The following is a 27,025-nucleotide window of genomic DNA, read 5'->3' on the forward strand; positions in this document are numbered from 1 at the left end:
GAAATAGTTTCTACGTGATTAACTATTCTGACGATATTAATAAATTTTTTGGTGTATATTTCCTATTTTCTATAAGAATGGATGTTGATGATCTCTTTCTCTCTAATATTTTTTAATAAAATCCATAATGCCACCACAAAATGTACTATATAATAATAATCTAATTTATTGTCTTACCGTGATACATAAAGACTATACAAATATAATCAAATATTAAATAATTATAAATTATTAAGATGTTTATAAATTTGTTATAATATTGGATTTTAGTGGCAACAAACTGGTTATTAGCTAATTATTAAAATCTTTTTATTGTTAAAATTAATCTAGTAAATATTATAATATTACCTGGTAAAATAGCTTTCCATTTATATAGAAGCTCTAGCATATAAATATAATTTGTTATTAAATAAATGTAAATTTTTGAATATTGATTTGTTATAAAATATACTAATTAATATTCTTAAAAATAAATTCTATTTACTGTATATTTTATAATTATACTTTTTTTATTTTTGGTTCATTTTATTATTATACTTTTGCTGTTTAATATTGAAATTTGTCAGTACCATGGTATATTTGTATGCTCACACGTGTATTTTAATAGGTGAGCGAAACGCTACGCGACACTAACAGTCTAATAATATTAGCGACACCAACGACGGGTTAATTACTTTAATTGCACATCAATTAATTATTTACAAAGCGTATGATTTAACAAAACTTCTTTCGACAAATATAGGTAGCTCAACATTTAAATTATTTTTTATATTGTAATAATTGTAACATTATATTGGACTTACCTTCATTCCCTTAAATTACAATATAATTCCCATTAATATATTTTATTATAAATTATTAAATCTGAAATACATTTTAACAATAATGTTTTCGTTTTTATATCTACAAGTTTTACGAATATTATAAACTAATAATAAAAATATATTCTTCTGCAAAATATTATATCTATTATAATTAAATAATATTAATTCACATTGTAAAATATATAATTAAAAGAAATTTTAAATAGTTGAAGTGGTTCAAAAAGCTCGACAATATAATTTGAGATTCCTCAAAATAATTCTATACAGAAATTTTAAAATATCAAAATTAAATTTTGATCACGATTAATTTCAACTTTAAGCTATTTACATAATATACGTATCATAAATCATAAATAATAAAAAAAATTATTCTGAAGTTATTATTGGTGTAAAAACTATAGTAGTTTATCGTAATAAAATTATAAAAAAATTATTTTATTTTATTTTTATTCGTTTATAATATTACTTACGACGATATTGACAAAATTCTTTTGGTTTCATTAGACCATCTTATAAACACATATATTTTAATTAAAAACATAATATACAATGTGTATTAGTTGACATAAAAAGAAAATAGTCTAAAAGTTAAAAGAAAATCAAACATATTTTGATGAATGAAAATTCCCAGTTGAGAAATTATCAATTATATAAACAAATTAAAAATATAATATTTAATCAGGTTATTCTTTTCTTTAAACATTCTACACAAACAATTTACTGCAATTAATTGTTTCAATTTTAAGAACTAATTATGTAAATATCATATAATCATAAAAACATTGACATTAAAGAAGTATCTACTTGACTACTTACAATAAGATTTTATATCAAAGTATTCTTTTACGAATTCTTTTATATTTTCTACAAAATATAATAATTTATAATTTTAATTGTTATGTTATTATATAAATAACTTTAGTAATATTCACACGTATTATATTTATATTATTCCTATTAATATATATTATGTTTAACTACACAAAATCATTCATAATTGATAAAATATTTATTAAACACATACGTTAAGCTATAAAATTCAATGTGGTTTTTTTTGTTTTTTTTTTCAATTTTCCTACTATAAAATTATTTTTGTAATGACTATAAGTATTGGCTTAATGTGAATGCAGTATAATTCTTAAGATTAATTGAAATATCATAAAATTAATTGAAATATACCATAGGAACTACAGATAATGAAAAATAGCACAGACATGTTTAATTTTTTTGTACTTTTATTGATTGCAATTGATTGGTTAATAATTAATTTTCATTAATTAGGACATAGGCATTTGTATAACACATTAAACAATGACTTAGGATAGAAACGAATTTCTTTTAGGTTCCCCATTACACCAACTTCAATCATATTAAATTATATTGGTATTATAGGCCAAATTTAAAATGCTAAAAAGTGTGATTCTTATCACATCATAAACCACACTACTCTATAATTCACCATAATAATTGTAAACTCACCTTTTAGACGATTACATGCGGGAACTTTTTCTTTCAGATAACTTAAAACGTCAGATTCAAAGTCTGAAATAGTCAATTTTTCATGAGAACAATCCACACACGTACATTGTTTTTAAATTCATGAAATAACAATTGATTGCATAACATACTACAATCAAGATACACACGACAATGAGATATCTCATTAACTCTACAACAAATTAATCCTGGAATAATGGACTCAATCATTTTAAAATTATAAATATTAAACCAGATAAATTTACCATGTACATTTTTGCAGAAAATATATTAGATCGATTTATATTAAAATACAACCTAATCAAATACGAAAACCGGTAAAGATAAGAATTTTGCATAATATGAGCTACAAAGTATACACAACAACAAAATAAAATAAACCAGAAATATATTTATATGGAGTTAAAAAGCGATACCTTAACTGGAGAAAATTATAAAATTTCATCCGTCCACCAATTGCGGCAATATGGTATTCACATGAAATCAAATGAAATTTGATTTATAAATGTACCAAAACTAACATGCTATAAATTATTGTAACTTGAAGTATTTTAATTATCAGTTTCATCAAAAAAAAAATGCAATCAAATGTATCATTTAGTAAAATAAAACTTTATTAAAGATATTGTATTTACTTTTAATAGATAATTTTCACTCTAAATTACTTACCAAATGACCTTATAATACACAGGTTCAAAAATCCATTACTATCTATATAAATAAAATATATCATACGTTTATTAACACTTTCTAATTCACTTTCTTGCGTCTAAGACTAAAATGTTTTTTCTATTCGGTTGATTTCTTATGACCGTTAAAAAAAAGTTTTAACTATTTTATACAGATTGTACATAAAAAAAAAAAGTTATAACAATAAACGACAAATACGTTGAACTAACAAAATTTAAAATACTATTAATTAATATAATTAATAGCTACAACTAACATTTTGTTTTCAAAAACTTATACATACCCGAAAAATCAACACTCTTTAATTCAGCTGTTAGACATTTATGACATAAAAATATTATATGAACAATGTTAAATTTTTTTATTGAAATGATTTACAAAAATATGACAATAGTTAAATAAATCATAATCTAAAATTAATTAATGTTAGTTCCAACTATCATAATGCTAAATCCATAATTTCATTGATAATAAATACTATTTAGAAACAAATTATAAATTATAATTATGATGAAATCAAACACAAAAATAACATTTTTAAATTATTACAAAAAAATTTTCCTGTTTCCACAACTTTTAAAAATGAAAATACTTAGAAATGTATATTCTGAGAGGAGCGACTGGTGTATTATTGACTTTATAATTTTTTTTTTTTTTTATAATGATATGTTTTTTTTTTTTTTGGGGGGACACTTATCCATTTTTGAGATTACAAAACTGCTTCGATTTCGAGTTTTGGTAGTTGTTTAGTTAACAACGCTAGAAAAATATGTCATTAAGACATGTTCAAATTAACATTTTCTATACATATAATTTACAAAATATCTATTCGAAGTATTTATGGACAACAAGGTTAGGTTAGGTTTTTAGATTTTTTGTTCTTTAAATAATGTTAAATACATTTTTCTTCCTATTAAATTAATTTTATCTATTTTTATAGAATGGTGGTTTAAATTTAAAAGTTAATAATAATAATAATATGATATTGCATAAATTACATTTATTATTATTTTAATTTATAATAATAAAATGAATACGATGCTTTCGGAAAAAATGTATTTAGCCTACCGTGGTTCTAATATTAGAATACATTTCATATTGGTAAAATCAGTTATATAATAACAAATCATGAATTCTGCTTAACGATCTGATAGACCATTTCTACTCAGAATCATTTTTCTCAAACAATAATATTATATATCGTTGAATTCTAATTTTACACATCCATTACAGTAACCCACTCAACACCAGCTATACAATAAATCGGTATCTTGTAACGGCATTAACCACCTTTTTATTTTATTTTTGATGGACAGAAAAAAAAACGAATGAACATACATATCATTGTAAAATCAATATAAAGATATCGCTCCGATCAAAATTTTACAGATTGTAAAAAAAAAGTGTGGTATGAATGGATAGAGTAGAGTGTTTTGAATTATCACTGCTATATAATGATCATGTTACGCAATTAAACTAAAAAATGTATTTTATGCTAATATAAATCCTTACCACAGCACTCTAGATCATAAACATAATTAAATAAAATAAATATAATTATTAATTACATTAAATTCCGCTCAATGGAAACCTATAATTTCACTCGTATAACGGGTATGACGAAACCAGCCACTTCCCTCCCTAGGATTGGGATTGAGGAGGGTTAGCATTCCTACATCAAAAAAATATTTATGTTATATTAATTAACAAAATAAACCTGAGAACAGTCAAATCTGAATAACTGGACAACTACAGGAATGAAAAAATAAAATTTAAATCGACACTGGGAATGTTAGGACTTTATACAAACATAGAAAATTTAAATTTAGAGTACTTACTGAATTTTATTTAAATAATATTATATACTAATACTACGAATTATTGGATTGAAAAATGACGGAAGTATGAATAAAATGGTAAAACAATATTCTATAGTGGAATAAAAGGGTAGGAAACATGAAAATAGTGTGGGATATGTTGTGAGTGAGGCATATATATAAGATTAATATAAGATTTTATAATCGTAAAAGATTTAATATATTATAGGTGACTAGCAGGTCATATTTTTGATACAATTATTATAAACGCTTACGCACGAACAGGTTCGAGAAAGGTGACAGGGTTGTTCTTAGGGGGGTGAGCAGAGCCCAGAACCTGGGCCTCGCGAATTTTGTTTAAATTTGGGACCTTAAGTTTGAAAAAATTAGTAAAATTAGTTTTAAAAAATGGTAAATTTTCGTAGCATTTAAATTGTATGTTTTATATAATTAGTAAATATTTTGGTTAAGTTACAGAAATTATATTTAAAATAATCTAATCGTACAAGTATTAATAATAATAATAGTCACTTATTTTATAATTGTCAATAAACCCGTTATTATTATAATAATTATCTATATATAACAGTGAATAGTTTAACTTGGGAAACACAAAATTGTAAAAATACAAATTATAATGATAAATACTTCATACATTTCTAATACATTTAATAAATAATTTGTATACAAGATATATATACAATATACATAGTGTAACTATTACACGTAAAGTATAAAACTAAATTTATCCATTATATGAATCGATGAAATACAGCGGAACTTCCATATAACGAAGTCGAATAAGCAACAAACAAATTCGTAATATGAAGGAATTTGTTAAATAGATTTACGTATTCGTTAACAATGAAGGTCAATGATAGTTCATTGAAAATATTAAAAATTTTTGGTTAAACAGAAAATTTCGTAAAATAGAAGTTCGTTATATTTAATTTTAACTGTATTAATTTATGTTATCAATATTGTGCAGTGAAACATTATTTTCACGCAATAGAAAAATCAATTTTATCAAGAAGATGTGAATATACCTATATAGGATATGTTAGGATAATATATTAATGTCAATTTTAAAATATACTTCAAGGAAATTTTTCAATTTCAAAAATTATTATTACTAATTCATGATAAATGTTGAAAAATTCTGAGTACATATGTAAATGCATTCATTTTACATAGAAACTTTAATAATACTGGTTTATTAATGTATTAAAATAAATTGTATTTTACTATTTTCACATGCTCAATTTAAAATCAGTAAACTTACCCTCATAGGACTTATAATCTTTTAAAAAAAAAATTATCTTATTAATTATTTCTTATTTAACGTATGAGTTAATAAAATCAATTAATCTTTTTCTATTTCAAAACTTATTTTATTTTATAGTTAAAAAAATAACATTTAAATATGATAAACGCAATTGAATAGATATTACAAGATGTATGAAGTATGATAATTAAAAATTATTCCAATCAACCCGTTATTATCATATCAATTATCTAACAATCAAGTATTCAAGATTAGTTTTTGTGGGGGGAATTAAATGTACATTATTTTATTATTATTTTATTGATAAAAAATTATTCTACTTTAAAAATGTCTATGGGGCTTTGAACCGCTAAACGGCCTCGACCCCCCTCTATGTATATATATGTTTTTGGTATCCAAATATATAATATAACGGTGAATAGTTTAACTTAGCAGATACAAAAAAAATAGAGATTATAATGATGTGTAACTAACAAAATAATACATTTAATAAATTATTTGTATACAAGATTTTTAAGCATAATGGTGACATACGTGTAGTGTAATAGTTATTACACTACGTGAACAGAACTAAAATCATCCATTATATGAAAAGATTATTTTTTTATCAATATTGTGCTGTACAACATTATTTTCACGGAATAGAAAAATCATCGATGTTATCAAGTCAATGCGAATACCTATATAGGATATATAAATGTCAATTTTAAAATATACTTCAAGGAAATTTTTGAATTTATACAAAAACATTCGTCTTGAGTATAGTGATATTATAGATAATAAAATGTAGTATTCACATTTTGTATTTAATACATTTCTTTTACATTATATATTCATATAGATACATCCATACTAAGATGTTTAATAGGTAGATTACTGGTTCTCACTTTTAAAATAAAATATATTAGTGTTATGTTTTTTACTTGATTTTCATTTAATTATATAATTATTGATTGTTATTACCTTCATCTTTATTTGAAGTAAGACCATAGCTTATAATTAAAAACGCAAATAATGTTAGTAAAACTTTATAAGTTATCATAGTTGTTACTTAAGATTATATTAACTAAAAAGAACAAGCATAAATTTTGGTATGCAATGAATAATATTATACTTATATAATTATTCTTTGATACAATATAATACACTGATATTGAGAAATTAACAACTAATTAAACAGTTAATGCATTTATGTTATTGAAATAGCATTTTACTAAATACTAATGTTAGTTTTATTTTTTTTAATATGTATTAAAGGATATGGTACATTCTACACATATGGCGCAGTAGAATCAACAAAGGATTTAGGCTACCAAATACACCATATTTTTAAGTTATTTTGAATTTTGTGCATACCGATATATTGGTTTTTCACCGATGTATGCAAGCGTGTATTATGTGTGTATCTTAGCACATTTTTGTACACCGGAATAATTCTCAATTTCAAAAATTATTATTACTAATTCATGATAAATGTTGAAAAATTCTAAGTACATATGTAAATGCATTCATTTTTAAATTATTTGTTATTTTCTAACTTAAGTTTTAAATTTATGGAACAGTAAAAAAGATTAGTTTTTAGTATGGTTTCTAGTATGAAATTGAGTTTACTTGTTAACTTGTTCCACATGGTGGGGGGAGAGTAACTTGAGAGTACTTGTAAATGTTAATAGAAATACCAATATTATATTTTAGGTTAGGTTAACCTAACCTAACCTAACGATAGACTATTATACACTTATATTTGTATAATTTTTATCTCTGAAGTATAGACTATTGCTTATTGCCTTGTTTATGTATATCAATGTACAGACGTACAGTATACGTAATGGTATACCTATCAATATAATATTTTTGGTTGTGGTTTTTATTCAAAGCGGGACATTTTTAGGTTCGGTGCGGACGTCGGGACACAAAACTCGTTAGAGGGACGTATGATGGTCTATGAATTAATTAATAATAATATCAATATTAAATGCACATTGACGGTTTGTTTTTTACTTGATTTTAATTTAATTACGAAATTATTGATTGTTATTACCTTCTTTGGGGCCAGTACGACTATAACTTATAATGAGTAACGCGGATAATGTTATTAAAACTTTATAAATTATCATAGTTTATTTCTATACCGCTTCAATAGTCTACAGGAATTGGAAAATAAAATTAAAATTGAAACAGGGAATGTTAGGACTTTATACAAACCTGAAAAATTTAAATTTAGAGCATTTACTGGATTTTATTTAAAATAATATGTGAATATACTAATACAATAAGATACTTGATTGAAAAATGACGGATGTATGAATAAAATGTTAAAACAATATTCTTTAGTGGAATAAAAGGGTAGGAAACATGAAAACAGATGCGATATTTTGTGAGTGAGGCACACTATCACAAATAAAAGATTTTACCATAATAAAAGACTTAATAATATGTTATGTGCGACTAGCGGGTCATACTTTTGATCCAATTATTATAAACGCTTACGCACTAACAAGTTTGAAAAAAAAAAGTAAGGAGAATACGTCAAAATTAGTTTTACAATATAAAGGTTATAAGTGCCACAACAACAAACAGCTGAAACAGCTATATTAAAATAATAATGTGGGATTTCAATACAAATATAGGAAAACAGAATAAAGCCCTCTAAATAATAACAATTATTAAAAAAATATAAACATAATAACATTTAAATAAGATGAACACCATTGGATAGATATTACATGATGTAAGGAGTATGAAAATAAAAAAATTATTCCAATAATTTAATGCAAACCAACTCAGCCACAATTCCAGATAACCCCCCTCGTCGCCTCAAAAGACGCTGGTGTCGCGATCTCCTAAACTGAAACACCACTCCCTGTCCTAACTGTCACAAGTCAAAAGGGTCCTATCACTGGATAGTTTCCCTTCACAAGTCTTCAAAGTCACTAAAATAATGTTAACCTATTTGCTTATTGTATTATATTTGTACAGATTGTAAATGTTATTTTTTATAAATAAAAAAATAAAAATAATTTAATAAAATATTTAGCAGATTATTTTTACATTGAAACATTAATAATAGTATTTTATTGTTTTTATTAAAATAAATTGTATTTTACTATATTTTACTTACATGTTTATTAGGTTTATATATATATATAACCGTATATTTTAATTGAATATATTTTGTAAACTAATTAGCAAAACAATGCTATTTAATAATAAGGTAAAGTAACCTGAATACTTTACTTATGTTACAGAAATTATATTTAAAATATTCTAATCGTACAAGTATTAAAAATAATATGCAGCTATTTTATAATTGTCAATAAACCCGTTATTGTTATAATAAGTATCTATATATAACAGTGAATAGTTTAACTTGGCAAACACAAAATTGTAAAAATACAAAATATAATGATAAGTACTTCATATATTTCTAATAAATTTAATAAATGATTTGTATACAATATGTACCTATATATACATAGTGCAACTATTACACGTTACACATCATGGATAAAACTAAATTTGTCCATTATATGAAAATATTGAATATTAATTTATATTATCAATGTTGTGCAGTGAAACGCAATACAAAAATCAATCTTATTAAGTCGATGTGAATTACCATATAGGATATGTTAGGTCATATTAATGTCAATTTTAAAATACTCTTCAAGGAAATTTTTGAATTTACACAAAAAAATATATTTTGTCTTTAATATAGTGATATTATAGATGATGAAATTTAGTATTCACATCTTGTATTTAATAGATTCCTTTTACATTATATATCCATATATGTATTAGATTCATCCATAGTACGATGGTTAAGAGGTTAATTACTGTTTTTTACTATAACACCTAACGATGAATATATTGGAGTTTCACTGATGTGTGCGAATATGAATAATGTGTGTGTGCCATTTTTAGTGGATGTAATGGCAAGGAACAAAAAGAAATACAAATAAAAAATGAAAAATGAAATAAAAACCAACTAAAAATAAATAAAATAAACGTGGTTTAAAAAAAAAAAATTAATTTTAATGTTTTAACGTGATCAGTTGTTCTTTAGGGATATTTAAATGCAAAGGGTACGATTATCGCACCGCATCCCTACAAGCACTTAAGGAACCCATCACCAAACATTGGTCACTATTACAACAGAAATGACACGAAGAATTATGGTCAAGTATCGAGAAAGGCTTTGTGAATGTGTTAACAATGGAAGACACCACTTAACTGACATCATGTTTAAACTAAATAATTAAAAATGGCACAATATTTATTAGTAAAAAATAAAAGAATTTTTTCTACTTTTTTGTTTGTTTACTTGCAACTTCCTAAAATATTGGAGGTTTTTTTGCCGGACTTTGTGTTTTGAGAACAACTCGTTTAATATTTACTTGATTCATCTATATCATATGTATCTAAATAAAAGTCACTGTTAATGAATGAGTTTCCACAATCGCATTGTAACTCAAAAACAACTCTGAGAAAATAGTTAGGAATTGGTTAAACATATGAACTATTTTTTTATATATATTAATTTAGCAATTTATATACGAGTTAATAAAAAAAAAAAATACTTATGTACTAATAATACAATATGAATATATATTATATATTTTCGTAAATTTATAATAGGTATATTATTGTATATATTATACATTTAATATAGTCATACATTAAGTTTATTTGGTTATCTAAATATTATGTGTTTGAATGAAATAGATAAATAATTTAAAATCAACGATTTACTTACTTGTATAATAAACTTAATAATTAATATATACCAAACGGGAGTTATATAGGTACCCTGTTTTATTTTTATTATATAGATATGTGTTTGAAATACAACGAAACTTATAAATAACATTACAATAAAACTAATATTTATTCTAATATCTTCATGCTGCTTAAATCCTTTTCGGTAATATTACATTTTTTCATGCACCATATTTTTGAAGTCAAGAATTCTTCATCAACTAGAAGCAATAATAATTTCGATCAAACATGTATTTGTTTTAATTTTATTATAGCTATTTAAAATTCTTAAATTATTTATATAAAAACCGTTTTCTGTTCTATATATTTTGAGTCAATTTTGTTACAAATTCACTATAATTACTATAATACGTCTGTTTAGTTAAACGCAAGTTTGAATAATATTATGCAATTATTTTATTATTTAACTAAAATATAATTCTTATATTAATATTTTGCACACGAATACGTACATATTTTATTTATTTTATTAAATCGTTCTATTAGAGAATTATGGTAATCTTGTACAGGTTCTAAAACAAATAATGATTTATTTCAAATATTTTGGTAATATGAAGATTGTTATTAGAGAATGTGAATTACTTTAAAATTACAATAAATAACTAGGTAGATCATCTTGATTTAGAAGTAAATGTTCATTTTGCACAACCAATGTTTTAAAAGTAATTTATGTAGGTTGATAATTTCATTGATATTAACCTTACCAATATATGATTTTCTAAGTATTATTTTAGCAATTTATAGATAATTAAAGATTTCAATTTTTTTAATTTTTTTTTTTTTATGAATTTTAAGACATTTATTTAATCTGTCGACAACGGTGATCCTTCTTTTTACGAAGCGGTAGGTAAACTTTTTTTATTATACATAATATAAAGTATTATTTAAATTATTATTTTAAACTTTTAATTCTAGAATAGTTATATAAATTTAAATTACCTGGCCACTTTTTTATGATTTCTATAACAATGGAAAAATAAGCATTATTCTAGCCATTATAGCTTAATGTGTAGTTAGGTTAGGTTCTGTTAAATTTAGCACTTTTCATCACTTTACTATAAATATTATATAATTTCAAGAAAAACATTTTCATTTTAATTTTATCTTTATGTTTACCTTTTCCCACGTCGCCTTTCGATTCTACAAAATATAATAAGGACATTTTAATTAGAATTACGTCATGTATATGACTATTTCGTAATATCTTATAGTCTACTAAACCATACAACAATTTGTACACAAACGTTTTTACCTAGGTCTAATGATTTCATTACATTTTTATATTGATTCTCGCCTATTAAAAAATATATAATTCTCAGATTATTCTTTAATACCCAGTTTATTTCATTTATTTTGTATGTTATTTAATGATAAATATTCCTCATTAAATTGTGATTCTAATATTTTATGATCCACATTGAATCTATTTTATTGTTAATATTTTTTTTTGTATAAAAGTTATATTTATAATAGTAGTAATAATATACTTGCTTTTATATATTTCTAGGATACTTTCTGTTTAAAAATTAATATTTCAATAAATTAATATTTATATTAGCTTCATTAAGTATTATTATAATAATTAAAGAATAATAATTTAATCAATAAAAAATGTATTTGTTACGGACAAAAGTTAAAATTGTTTTAATTTATCTTTATTATCGTATATTATCAAATCGTTATATTTTATAGGTGATTTTATGATATTCTTTTTGATCTCACATTCTCACAGTATTTTAGCATTTTATTAATTTTAATTTCACCTTATCATCATAAAAATAATACACAGTTAAATAGGGTATACTCTACCCTATTAAATAACATTCACTCATGCGGGTATAGCTGAATTGTGATAAATATTAACTGCGTATTTCCACTATACTACTATATCACGGTAACTGTTACTAGTTATGTCTATGTATTATCTGTCGATAATATTATCACGTAGGTATTACGTTTCGTATTTTATCATTGTTAGTATTTCAAATATTATTATTTTACTCGTATTATATTTATATGTCATATCGTAAGTTAGTACACTACATGACTTCGTAAAGAAAGTATTTTATTGTGCGTTGTTTGATTAATTAACATTTATTTAAACCTCTGAAAAAGTGCTTCATACCTCATATGAGATCTCCCTATTAATTGCAAAATCTAAAAACCTCATACTATTGGTGAAACTTTGATTAAACCGTGTTTGTTGAAAGCCACAGAAGAGATTTTAGGTAAGGAAGCAGCAAAAAGAATTCAAGACATTCCTTTATCAAATAACACTGTAAAATTGCGAATAGGAAATATGCCTCATAAAAAAATCTCCCTGGTTTGTTCTTCAGTTTGACGAAAGTACGGATGTAGCACAATGTTTTCAATGTATTTGAAGATAAAGTTCGCGCTTTTGTCTGCAAAATAAATCTTTGGATTGACAAAAGTCAGGTGAAAAATTATTCTGTATTTCCTACACTGCGAGTTCTTATTGATGACGAACACTACAAATATTTTACAGAAGATATTCAGAATAATGTATTAGAACACTTAAGAGTCCTTAAAGAAGAATTTACCAGATACTTTCCAGAATATGGTGTAATAGACACTGATATTGTTAAGAAGTTAATTCGTAATCCTTTCACTATCGAAGTCAACAACGTTTAAGAAGAAATACAAGAAGAATTAATAGATCTTCAGAACGACAGCAACTTGAAGAGTTCGTTTGAATATAGTATAAGCTTAGAAGAGTTTTGGTGTAAAAAGGCCAAGGGATATCCAAACATTCAGCCAACAGCATTACGTTTCCTCGTGGTTTTTTCAACCACATATTTATATGAGCAAGGATTCTCTTCACTATTATCAATAAAAAATAAACAACGAAATCGTATGAATCCAAGTGATGATATGCGATTAGCACTTAGCAACAGCATCGTTCCAAGAATATTACAACTGGTAAAAGAAGCATGCCCTAATAAGTCACATTAATACCCAAGAATATAAATTTGTTATATTTTTTTCTCATTGAATAAGTTAATTAATATAAGTTTGTAAAATGTAACATTTGACTTAATATCACCTTTTTTTATTAAATTAATTTTTTAAATAAATAGGTTAAAATATTTTTCTATGACATAAACTGTATTTCTGATTTTATTTTGTACCCAGAAATTATAAACTATATATAAAACTATAAAAAATAAGTGATATAAAGAGGGGAGGGTTGAAATTAGGGAGTGGTCCGTGACGGTGAAAAATTTATAAAAATGGTCCGTGCCTATTGTTGAGTTGGGAACCACTGGGGTAGAGAAAATATTATGATTATCAAGAGTACTTATTAGATTATTTTTTAATCTACTTTAATTTGAACCGATCTATTTTAAAAATCAATAACTAGAACTGAAGTTGTAAAATATGTTTGAAAAATAACTTTTATATCACTATTGGTAGGATTAAAATTTATTTAATAAAATAACTGTTATCTTACTTTTACACACTAAAATAAAAGACAAATGCAAATTAAACAAATAGTTTCAGAAAAGTATTTAATTTATTCTTAATTGCTACTGACAAAGACATGGTTAAGAAATTAATTTATGGGGCATTGGAAACGTCTCTCGGTGTAATTTTGTTAAATATATGCGTACCTTTTTTTAAATGCAATTCAGATTAAGTGATATACGATCACGGGAAAGTAAAAACTAGTGATTAATCGATGTAATTGTTTAGATGTGATACGCCGGTGTACGTATATAGTTATATTGTAAGTAATAAAGTGTGGGTACAAAGCAGAATACCTATGATTGTTAATTCAGTAGTAATTGTAGGTGTAATTCGAACCAAATTAACGTTATAGTATTTTTAGCTCCATTCCTTCTTGTACAGTTCTTCTTTTATCAATCTTCCCATTCATATCTTCAGTGTTTTTTTCCACTTATACGACACATTATTTGAAGGCAAAATTTATCATAACAACTCACTGTATTTCATAAATTTGTAATCTTGTCCATTACTAATAAATTATTATAATAATCTAATTTGTGGTCTTACTTTTATACGTTATCATATCTATATAAATGTAATCAAATATTAAATAATTATAATTTATAAATTATTAGATGTTTACAAATTTGTCATTATATTGAATTTTAATGGCAAAAAATTTTAATTATAATTATTTCAATTATTAATAATAGTTAATAAAGGGGGATCTATTTTTGGTATGCAGATAATATAATAATGGAATATTTATGGACTTACCTTTAATGTCTATATATTTATAAACATAAAAATTTGATTAATACGTTTTAATGTATCATAAAAATAAATCAGATTTTGAATTTTTCATGAAAATAGTTCGATTTGGTATATTTAATGATTGGGTTATTCAATGAACATAGACAATGATGTATATTGGTGTAATGATGGAATAAGTAAATTTTTGTTATTTAAATATTATATTATTTAATAGAAAATGTTCGTTTTTTATTAAGCAGTCATTGTTGAGGATTTGGCTAGGAAATAGTTCCTACGTGATTAACTATTCTGACGATATTAATAAATTTTTTGGCGTATATTTCCTATTTTCTATAAGAATCGATGTTGATGGCCGCTTTCTCTCTAATATTTTTTAATAAAATCCATAATGCCACCACAAAATGTACTAAATAATAATAATCTAATTTATTGTCTTACCGTGATACATAGAGACTATACAAATATAATCAAATATTAAATAATTATAAATTATAAATTATTAAGATGTTTATACATTTGTTATAATATTGGATTTTAGTGGCAACAAACTGGTTATTAGCTAATTATTTAAATCTTATACTTTTAAAATAAATCTAGTAAAAATTATAATAATACCTAGTAACGAAACATAAAAATCTGTAAATTCTAGCGTATAAACATAATTTGATATTAATTAAATGTAAATTTTTGATTATTGATTTGTTATAAAATATATTAATTAATATTCTTAAAAATAAAGTCTACTTACCGTATATTTTATAATTATACTGTTTTTTATTTTTGGTTTATTTTATCATTATACTAAAGCCGTATAAAATTGAAATTTGTCAGTACCATGGTATATTTGTATGCTCACACGTGTATTTTAATAGGTGAGCGAAACGCTAACACGACACTAACGGTGTAAAAATATTAGCGACACCAACGACGGGTTAATTACTTTAATTGCATATCAATTAATTATTTACAAAGCGTATGATTTAACAAAACTTCTTTCGACAAATGTAGGAAGATCAATATTTAAATTATTTTTTATATTGTAATTATTGTAAAATTATATTGGGCTTACCATCTTTCCCTTAAATTACAATATAATTCCCATTAATATATTTTATTATAAATTATTAAATCTAAAACACATTGTAGCAATAAGGTTTTTTTTTTAAAGATACAAGTTTTAAGAATATTATGAACGATTAATAAAAATATATTCTACAACAAATTATTATTATATCTATTATAATTAAATAATATTCACGTTATAAAATATGTAATTAAAAGAAATTTTAAAAAGTTTGAGATTCCTCAAAATTATTGTATACAGAAATTTAAAAATATCAAAATTTAAATCACAATTATTTTCAATTTTAAGCTATTTACATAATATATCTCATAAATCATAAATAATACAAAATTATTCTGAAGTTATTATTGATAATACATACCTATGGTAGTTTGTAGGAATAAAAATGTAAATAAATTATTTTTTTGATAAAATTTGATTTTTATTTGTTTATAATATAACTTACGACGTAATTGACAAAATGTAAGTGGACTTGATAGATCGTCTTATAAACAGATTTTTTTTTATATTTTAAAACAATAATATACACTCTGTATCAGTTAATATAATAAGAAATAAACAAATTAAAAATTAAGTATAAAAATATAATATTTAATCGGGTTATCATTTTCTTTTAACATTATACACAAACAATTTAATTCAAATACTTGATTTAATTTTATAAACTAATTATTTAAATATCTTATAATCATAAAAACATTTCTATTAATGAAGTATCTACTTACCACATAATATTAACAGAAAGTTTTCTTGTACGAATTCTATTATATTTTCTACAAAATATAATATTTTATGATTTTTTTTGTTATGTAATTAATTAACACTTGTAATATTCACAGTAGGGAAGCCCTTATTTATAGAGGTAAGAAGAAATATTTATTATATTATTCCTATTAATATATATTATTTTCAACTGCACAAAATCTTTAATAATTAATAAAATATTTATTAGACAAACATAAGTCAAGTTATAAAATCAATGTGATATTTTTGTATTTATTGCGATTTTACCTACTATAAAAATATTATTATTGTAACGACTATAAGTATTGGCCTGATGAATGCAATATAATTCTTAAGATAGCTCTATGTTATTTTGTCTTAGTGTTATAATAGAATTAATAAAAATATGCCATATAGATAGCGCACAGTCATATTCAATACTTTTTATTTTTATCGATTTGATTGTTTATTAAATAATGAAAATTAAAGACATCGGCATTTGTATAGCACGTTAAACAATGAATTAGGATAGCAACAAGTTTCTCTTAGGTTCCCCATTATACCACCTTCAACCATATTAAAATATTTTGGTATTATTGGCCAAATTTAAAATGCTAAATAGTGTGATTTTAATTACATCATAAACCATAGATACTACTCTGTAATATATTATAATAATTTTTATAAAACTCACCGCTTAAATTAACTTTAGGAAATTTTTTTTCCAAATGGCGTATAAAGTCAGATTCTTGTTCTAAAATAGTCAATTTTTCATTATAACAATCCAGGGTAACGTACATTATACCGTAATATTCACGAAACAAAAATTAGTTGCATAAAATAATAATACTGCTATATAGGGTACACACGAAAGTAAGATATCTTTATGACTCTATAACAAGATACTCCTGGAATAGTGGTTTCGGGAATTTTAAACATTATAAATATTAAACCAGATAAATTTACCATGTACATTTTTGCAGAAAATATATTAGATCGATTTATATTATAATACAACCTAATCAAATACGAAAACCAGTAAAGATAAGAATTAAGATTTTTCGAAAGAAAACAATTTATTGGGAATTTTGCATAATGTGAGCTACAAAGTATACACAACAACAAAATAAAATAAATCAGAAATATATTTATATGGATTTAACATGAGATACATTATCTTGATAAAATAATAAAATTTTATCCGTCCACCAATAGCGGCAATATGGTATTGACGTGAAATCAAGTGAAAATTGCTTTTTAAATGTACCCAAACTGACTTGCTATAAATAATTGTAACTTGAAATATTTTAATTATCAGTTTTGTTAAAAAAAATGTATTCAAATTTATCATTTGGTAAAAGAAAATTTTATTAAAGATAATGTATTTAGTTTTAATAGATAATTTTCACTTTAAATTACTTACCAAATGACCTTATAATACAGGCGTTCAAAAATCCATTACTATCTGTTTAAATGAAATATATCATCCATTTATTAATACTTTGTATTTCGTGGTCTTACGTCTAAAGCTAAATTTTTTTTTTTATTCGGTTGATTTGTTATGATCGTTATAAAAAAGTTTTAGTTATTTTATCCTGATCAAACATAAAAAAAAAAGTTATAACACTGAACGACAATAACGTTGAACTAACAAAAATGAAAATACTTTTAATTTATATAACAAATAGCTACAACTAACATTTTGTTATCTAAAACTTATACATACCCGAAAATTCAACGCTCTTTAATTCAGCTGTTAGACATTTATGACATGAAAATATTATATCGACAATGTTAATTTTTTTTTATTGAAATGATTTACAATAATATGATAAAAGTTAAACAAATAATAATTCAAAAACAATTTAAGTTAGTTCAAACTATCGTTAGGTTAGGTAACCCACTCAACACCTGCTATACAATAAATCGGCGGTATCCATTTACCACCTTTTTATTTTATTTTTGATGGACAGTAAAACACAAATAAACATGTATATCATTGTAAAATAAATATAAGATTTTACTCCGATCAAAATCTAAAAGATTGTAAAAAAAAAGTGTGATATGAATGGAAAGAGTAGAGTTTTTTGAATAATCACTGCTATATAATGATCATTTTACGCAAATAAACTATAAAAATGTCAGTCCCAATCTAGCTCTCGTGCTAGAAGGTTGTACATTGATTAATGTTGTTTAGTATTTATCGTAGTATTTTTCAATTTATTATCGTTGCAATCATTATCGGGTCTATAGTGCAGTGTTTTCTACCTATTATTTATAGTTTATCTTACTTCTGACTTGAACCCTCCACCTCTTCAAACAAATTCAAATATTTCAATTAATGATGACTGGAAACAACGGGCCGGAAAAAGAAACCACTCAAACTTCTCAGAGCCTAACTCACCAACTAACATACAACAAAAAACAACCAAAAATAAAAAAATATTCACATCAAGGAATCGGTTTGAAGTTCTATCGCAAACCGAATCAATTGAAGTCGACACAACCACATTTAACCCAACTTCCGAAATAAACGACTCCGAATCAAACCCCCAACAGGAAAAAACTACCCATCTACCTCCACCTATAATAGTCAAAGGAGTTTTAGATTTTGTAAGTTTACGTGCAGAACTCATAGCCCTCGTTGGACCTGAAAACTTCACTTTTAAATCAAGTATTAAATCTTATTTAATCAAATAATAAAATCATAAATAAATTGTAAATTCATGCCGAAGTGCCTTCGCTGGTTGGTTCTTCCCTCAAGATATTCAAGCTCATAAACTAAATTAAATATAACCATCACTTATGCTTATTGTACTTTTTTTTTTGTACAGATTGTATAATTTTCTAGATTAAAAAAAAAAAAAAAAAAAAACTACCAAATCTGAAATATTAAACGAATTAAATAATTGTTATATTAATGTTGGAAAAAATATTTCTGATGAGATAAACACTAGTAATTATGATAAATTAAATTGGAATGAATTAATTTAAAACAGCCATATAAATGATTCTATCTATCTTGATCGAATAAACACCTTTGAAATTTCTAACTTTATTCGGAAAATTCCAGAAAATTCTTCATATTTTACAAATGATTTGTCTAATTTTATTCTTAAAAAAACGGTTGACACAATTTCAATACCTATATCTATTATTTATAATTTTTCTATGGTCTCTGGCAAATACTCTACTACAAGACACTATTTATTCTGCCTCTTTTTAAATGAGGTGACAAAAAACTATGTAGTAACTACAGATCCATAGCATTAACTTTAACTATTTCTAAAATTTTTGAAAAATGTATTAAAAAAGAGGTCCGTCACACCAGCACCCCAAGTTGTGATTTTTTACACCAAAATTTCACAAGATTATGTATTCATTATGTAACGAAATTTAACCACAAAAACTTTTTTTTTAACTTACTAGGAAGTTCAGAATTTCAAACTTTAATTCCGGGTGCTAGTGTGACGTCACGCCAGCGCAATCCGGTACCATTCAAAATGATTCGATTGATTCAAAATTTTCACATAATTTTGTAATCATTTTGTAACCAAATGTAATACGAAATTCGAGGTCCCTGATTTAACTCAAATCCTGTGAAAATCGTTTTAAGTCGGCCGGTCATCACAGTGACGTCACACGTGTAAACAGAAATCCTTCAAATTGATTCGATTGATTCGAAATTTTCAACATTTTGTAACCATTTTGTTACCAAATCCAATATTCCAGATACCTGATTGCACTTTAATGAATTAAGAATCGTTCTAATAAGTGACATAAGCATCATAATATATACTTATGTGTTACGTGTGTATAATATTGTACAATGTGTACAATTTTTATTTTTTGACATTAATATTAATTTATTAATTTTGATAGTTTTTACGTATAGTTTTTTTTAATTTAGGTAGTACTGATAATACTTATTTTATTTTATAGTTATATTTATAATTTTAATTTCATTAAATCCGACTTTTTTTAATTTTTGGCAAGTTATTTATATAATCATCGATTTTAAGATGTTTATAAGGTTACGTAATCCTGACGTAACCTGTCCTTATTGAGTCATGAATTAGGGCCAGGAAGTGCATGAATTTTCAAGTTTTTACTGAGTTCATCAAAAAGTTGCCGAATGAGATATATACATTTGAATCATAATCTAACGAGTTCAAAAATTAAATGTTAACATATTTTTCGTATATTTTGAATTTTTATTAATATTCCATAATAATGTCGGACTCTGAATATATTTCAAAATGTATTTGTTGAAAAATATGTCCTTATAAAAACGTTGCCATTTTAAAATAAAACCCAGATTAAAATTATAGTTACTTGATGAAATAAATTATTATTTCGTTCTAGCCTGTAGGAAATTATGTGTCAATATGATAACTGATGATAGTTAATGATGCTGTAGTAATGGTCATAAATGCCCATGTTTTAAATACTTTTAATTATTTTTCCACACATCACAGTGCACATCAGACATGTAAATATATTATTATTCTTGCACTACATCATTTTTTCGTATCATATATTTTATGATATTGTATTTAAGTATAAAAATATTTAAATGCCCACATACTTTAATATATATCTTATACCAAAAAACTCTCCAAAACAAGTCTTCCAACTCTAGCGACATATGATCGTATGTAATTGACTAAACGCTATTACCACCTACTTGTATCAAATAAAAAACCTAAACCTAGTGTAGCCAATGACTTTATATGGAAGGCTACCTCAACCAAATTTTAATGAAAAATCAAATGTAAATAAATTTAATGGGTCTAAATAAATTTCATTTTTAGTTGACATGAATGTCTTCAGCTTTCACTTATACTATATTCAATTCAATCTGGGTTTACCCCATTGTTACCGCTGTCTATAATCTTTGTTATTAAAGTATATTAAATATTTATAACATACACTATATATAATTCTAATCAATAAGACAATAACAATATTCGTATATTATTTTTGTCAACCGTTGGTTTTATTTTGATCAGATGAAAATGTTAAATGTATTACATAAATACTTTGTTATTTTGGATTAATTTACAAAATATACATAGTAACATTGTTAAATAATTTTAAATATTAAATACAAAAAATAAAATGTCTAAAGAAAACTCATATGACAATTTTATTTCAAATAAACATTTAAGATTTTATGAAGTTGACATATAGATTAAATGGATATACAAGTGAAATACCGTTCATTTTGTCTGGTTTACCATAATATTTATAATGAAACTGAACCATTAAAATTAAATTAAGCGTTGAAGTCCATAATATCTCGAAACGTGGTTTCTTAATATTCAAATATTTATATATTTTTCATAAAATATTATATACACCTCCAGACAGCAGTGCAACTGCAGAAAGAAGTTTTAATCGGCTAAAACTTCTCAAAGTTTATCTTCGCTCAACTGCAACTGAAGACCGGCTATCAAATTTGGCAATATTGAGCATAAAAAGCAACATAACACAATAACAATCAATTTTAATAACGTAATAAGTACATTTGCAAAAATGTGAAAAATCGCAGAAAATTATTGTAATATTCTTTACTATAACTTTTATTATAATAAAAATATAACATTATATATGAATTAATTTCTATTGGATTGGAATTCAGAAATACCTTCTACTGTGAAAATAAAAACAATTATTGAAAATAAAACTAAATAAATATACCACAATTACAATTATAATAGTATACAATTTATCATTTCCTATGACATCATTATATTATTATAACCGTGTATACACGCAAAATATTGTTAAGGACTTACGTCCGTTTATATTTAAAAATAAAATAAAATAAATAAAATAATAAATATATATAAACCCTTCTAAAATACTCAAAATTATTTAAATATTTCAGGTACATTTGTTAATCAAATATCAATTCTAATGCAACAAAAAAAAAAAAAAATTAATTAATAATACGAAAGTATATAATTAAATTTAAAATTTTACTTAAAACTTAGTTTTGACTCATGTCTACCTAAATTTAAAAAAACTATACGTAAAAACTATCAAAATTAATAAATTAATGTTAATGTCAAAAAATAAAAATTTTACACATTGCACAACATTACACACATGTAACACGTAAGTATATATTACGATGCGTATGGTAATGCTCTAAACTTAATTAAATCTTTTATTTCAAATAGATCTCAACAAGTTCTTATTGAAGGAACCTTGAGTGATATAATAAATACTAATAGTTTTTCGGTGCCACAAGGTACTGTTCTTGGCCCGATATTATTTATTATTTATATTAATGAACTTTAAAACTTAAACCTAAATGCTAATGTTTCGAGTTATGCAGACAATACAGTTGTTCTTGTAAAGAATAAAGATTATAATAAATTAATATAAGAATAGAATATATGTCTGGATTTAATTAAAAATTGGTGTGACAATAACAATCTTCAATTGAACTTAAGTAAATCTAAATATGTTATTTTTAATATTTCTAATTATACAAGTACGTCATATAGTTCTATTTCTCAATTATGTATACATTCCTATAGTTGTAAATATTTAAATTTATCTTGCAATTGTGTTTCTTTAGAGAGAGTGTATAATACTAAATACTTAGGTATCATTTTTGACCACAGACTAAAATTTGTAGTTCATATTTATTCTGTTAATAATTCAATACGAAAATTATTTTATAAATTTAAAACACTCCGTAACACCTTAGATCTTAAAACATTCAGGGTAGTATTCTTAGCTTTAGCACAATCAGTTTATTCATATAGCTCTTTGCTCTGGAGTTGTACATACTCCAGTCACATTAATGTATTATATACAACTATAAATTCTTTAATAAAAATTATTTTAAATAAACCAAGATTTTTTTCTTCAAATTTAATGCATACAATTTTTAATGTTCAACCTTTTAAGATATCATACGAACGTCAAACTTTATAATATATTTATATATATATATATATCAAATTAAAAACTTAATCAAGGATTATCATCCATCGCATGTTTACTATACAAGACTAAAAAATAATAACAACCTAAATGTACCCCAAAGTAAAACTAATGTTGGTAATCAAACACTATTATTAAAGGTGTTTTATTATTACGAGTATATAATATAAATCTTTTTTCTTTTATTAATTTTAATCTATATAAAAATCATGTAATTAATGTTCTATCTTAGATTTTTATAATGTCGCACAATTGGCATAACTAAATTGTTATTTGATATTTTTTGCACTTTTTGTTATACCTACTTTAATAGAACTCAACTCATCCGCGTTTAAGCTTTTTTGTTTATAGGATGATTCGCAACATTTGATATTTATTCTAATATTAATCTTGTAATTGATATTGTTGCAATAAACTTTTATTTATTATTATTTTATTAAAATGTGTTTTATACTAATATTATTTCTTACCACAGCATTCTAAATCATAAATAAGATTAAATTAAATAAATATAATTATTAATTACATTAAATTCCCCTCAGAGCAAACCTATAGTTTCATTCGTATTACGGGTATGGCGAAACCAGCCCCTTTCCTCCTAAGGACGAGGGTTCAGTAGGGCTAGCAATCCTACATAAAAAAATATATATGTTATACTAATTAACAGAATAAGCCTCAGAATTGAATAAATGGACAACTACAGGAATTGGAAAATAAAATAAAAATTGAAACAGGGTATATTAGGACTTTATACAAACATAGAAAATTTAAATTTAGAGTACTTGCTGAATTTTATTTAAAAAAATATTAATATACTAATACTAAAAGATAGTAGATTGCAAAATGACGGAAGTATGAAAAAAATGGTAAAACAATATTCTATAGTGGAATAAAAGGGTAGGAAACATGAAAATGGTGTGGTATATGTCGTGAGTGAGGGACATTATCACAAATAAAAGATTTTACGACAATAAAAGACCTAATAATACATCATATATGACTAGCCGGTCATATTTTTGATACAATTATTATAAACGCTTATAACACACGAACAGGTTAGAAAAAAGAGTAAGAAGAAGACATCAAAATTAGTTTTAAAATGATATAGAGCTTATACGCGCGACAAAACCAAGCAGCTATATTAAAATAATAATCAGAGATTTCAAAACAAGATACAGCCCTCTAAATTAAAAAAAATAAACATAATAACATTTAAATGAGATGAACGGCATTGGATAGATACTACAATATGGTGTATGAAATATGAAAATGAAAAAATTATTCCAATAATTTAATAAAATATTTAGCAGATTATTTTTACATTGAAACATTAATAATAGTGTTTTAATGTTTTTATAAAAATAAATTGTATTTTAGTAATTTTACTTCAATAATTTAAAATCAGTAAACTTACTAGTATAATCTTAAAAAAAAAAATTGAATTTCATTTATTATTTATTATTCAACGTATGAGTATTTAAAATCAATAAATATTTATTATACTCTTTATTACAACAAAATATATTAGTGTTATGATTTTTACTTGATTTTAATTCAATTACAAAATTATTGATTGATATTACCTTCTTCTTTACTAGCAGTACAACCATAGCTTATAATTAAAAACGCAGTTAATGTTGTTAATACTTTATAACTAATCATAGTTATAACTTAACGATTATCTGAACTAAAAAGAACGAGCATTAATTTTGCTGTGCAATGAATAATTTAATACTTATATGGTTATTCACTGAATTGATACAATATAAGAAGTTGGTGTTGAGCAATTAACAACTACGTAAACATTTAATATATGTATGTTATACAAATAATATTATATTAAAATATTAATTTAAGTTTTAAATTTTTAAGATGTATTAAAAAATAAGGTACACTCTACACATATGGAAAATTACAATCAACTATACCAGCAATAGTTACTAACAACAACACAACATTTTTTTAATTATTTTAGATTCCGAACCAGAACGATGAATATATTGGATTTTCACTGATGTATACAAGTGTGAATTATGTATATGTGCCTATATAGTATATGTAATGGCAAAGAACAAACCAAAAATAAAATGAATTAAAAACCAACAAAAAAATAAATGTACTTATACTTATTTTTGTATCATTTTTATCTCTGGACTATAGACTATATTGCCTATTTCCCTATGAGGGTTTACACTGTCAACAGTATAAAATGTATGTGTGTATCAATGTGCAGACGTACAGTATAAGTATATTGTATACGCTTTAATACTTATCAATATAATATTTTCGGTTGTTGCTTTTTTTCAAAGCGGAATAGATATTTTTGGGGTCTTTGGGGACAGTGGGACACAAAGCTCGAAAGCAAGACGAATTGAGATCAAGCAGGGGCGGTTTGTTACAAGAATACTAGAAGCAACTTGCTCGCTGAGTTTTGAAAACTCAAGCCACCACTGAGGTCACGTTAGTAATACGTCTATATACCTATTATTCGACATTTCAAAGTCATCGATTAATTTAATATAACTAATAAGACTAGGAGTTATTATTGACTTTATTTATAATGTATAAATCCCTTACGATCGTCTCAAAATAAATAATTTAAACAAAAAAAATGAATCAATTCAAAAGTCGCTTATGAATGAATCAACCCCTTCACGTCAACTCCAACTCTTAACAGAATATTCGCATATATTGTGTTCTTATATTCTTTCGTATAAATTATTTATTGAAATAAAACAAATTCGTTTTTTAATATTCAAAATTAAATTTTAATGTTTAGCAAGAACAATTCATATTAATTATAAATTTAATTAAAAACCTCATATATCTATGCAATTTAAAAATTATTGTAATACTAGGTAATAAAATAAAATCATTTTTTCCGATTTACTTTTATATTTATACATACCTATATTGTATATTTAAAACAAAGTAGTTTAAAAAAAAAATGTATAAAATATATACGTTGCACCTGCATAGTGCATAATACACCTACATCAAACTGTACATAGTATAAAATATATATATCATTATATTATTATTTGGTACATAAAGGAATTTACAGTTACCTACAATAAAGTTAAAAATATTTACAATGCATCCATATCTGTCTATGTGGGTA

General features: G+C 24.0%; 1 protein-coding gene across 1 annotated transcript; it reads right to left on the reverse strand.

The window, feature by feature from the left end:
* Positions 1-11,000: 11,000 nt before the first annotated feature.
* On the reverse strand, positions 11,001-25,605 carry LOC113553484. The gene is made up of 12 exons (XM_026956880.1): positions 25,488-25,605; positions 25,319-25,327; positions 24,375-24,383; positions 18,668-18,694; positions 18,365-18,406; positions 17,636-17,695; positions 16,944-16,991; positions 16,664-16,702; positions 12,009-12,032; positions 11,832-11,852; positions 11,345-11,404; positions 11,001-11,092 (listed from the first exon to the last, which is right to left on the reverse strand). Exons 1-12 carry the CDS (start codon positions 25,564-25,566, stop codon positions 11,001-11,003), a joined length of 510 nt encoding a protein of 169 aa, XP_026812681.1. The 5' UTR covers positions 25,567-25,605.
* Positions 25,606-27,025: the final 1,420 nt, after the last annotated feature.

This window comes from Rhopalosiphum maidis, chromosome 1 (genome assembly GCF_003676215.2).
Source record: "Rhopalosiphum maidis isolate BTI-1 chromosome 1, ASM367621v3, whole genome shotgun sequence".
Taxonomy (NCBI): Eukaryota; Metazoa; Arthropoda; class Insecta; order Hemiptera; family Aphididae; genus Rhopalosiphum; species Rhopalosiphum maidis.

Coding starts and splice junctions, on each gene's coding strand:
- LOC113553484 (XM_026956880.1), bottom strand. CDS start 25,566: ATGATTAGTTATAAAGTATTAACAACATTAACTGCGTTTTTAATTATA. Junction 16,992..17,635: donor TCCTAAAGTTAATTTAAGCG/GTGAGTTTTATA, acceptor TATATTTTGTAG/AAAATATAATAGAATTCGTA. Junction 12,033..16,663: donor TACATTTTGTCAATTACGTC/GTAAGTTATATT, acceptor TATATTTTGTAG/AATCGAAAGGCGACGTGGGA.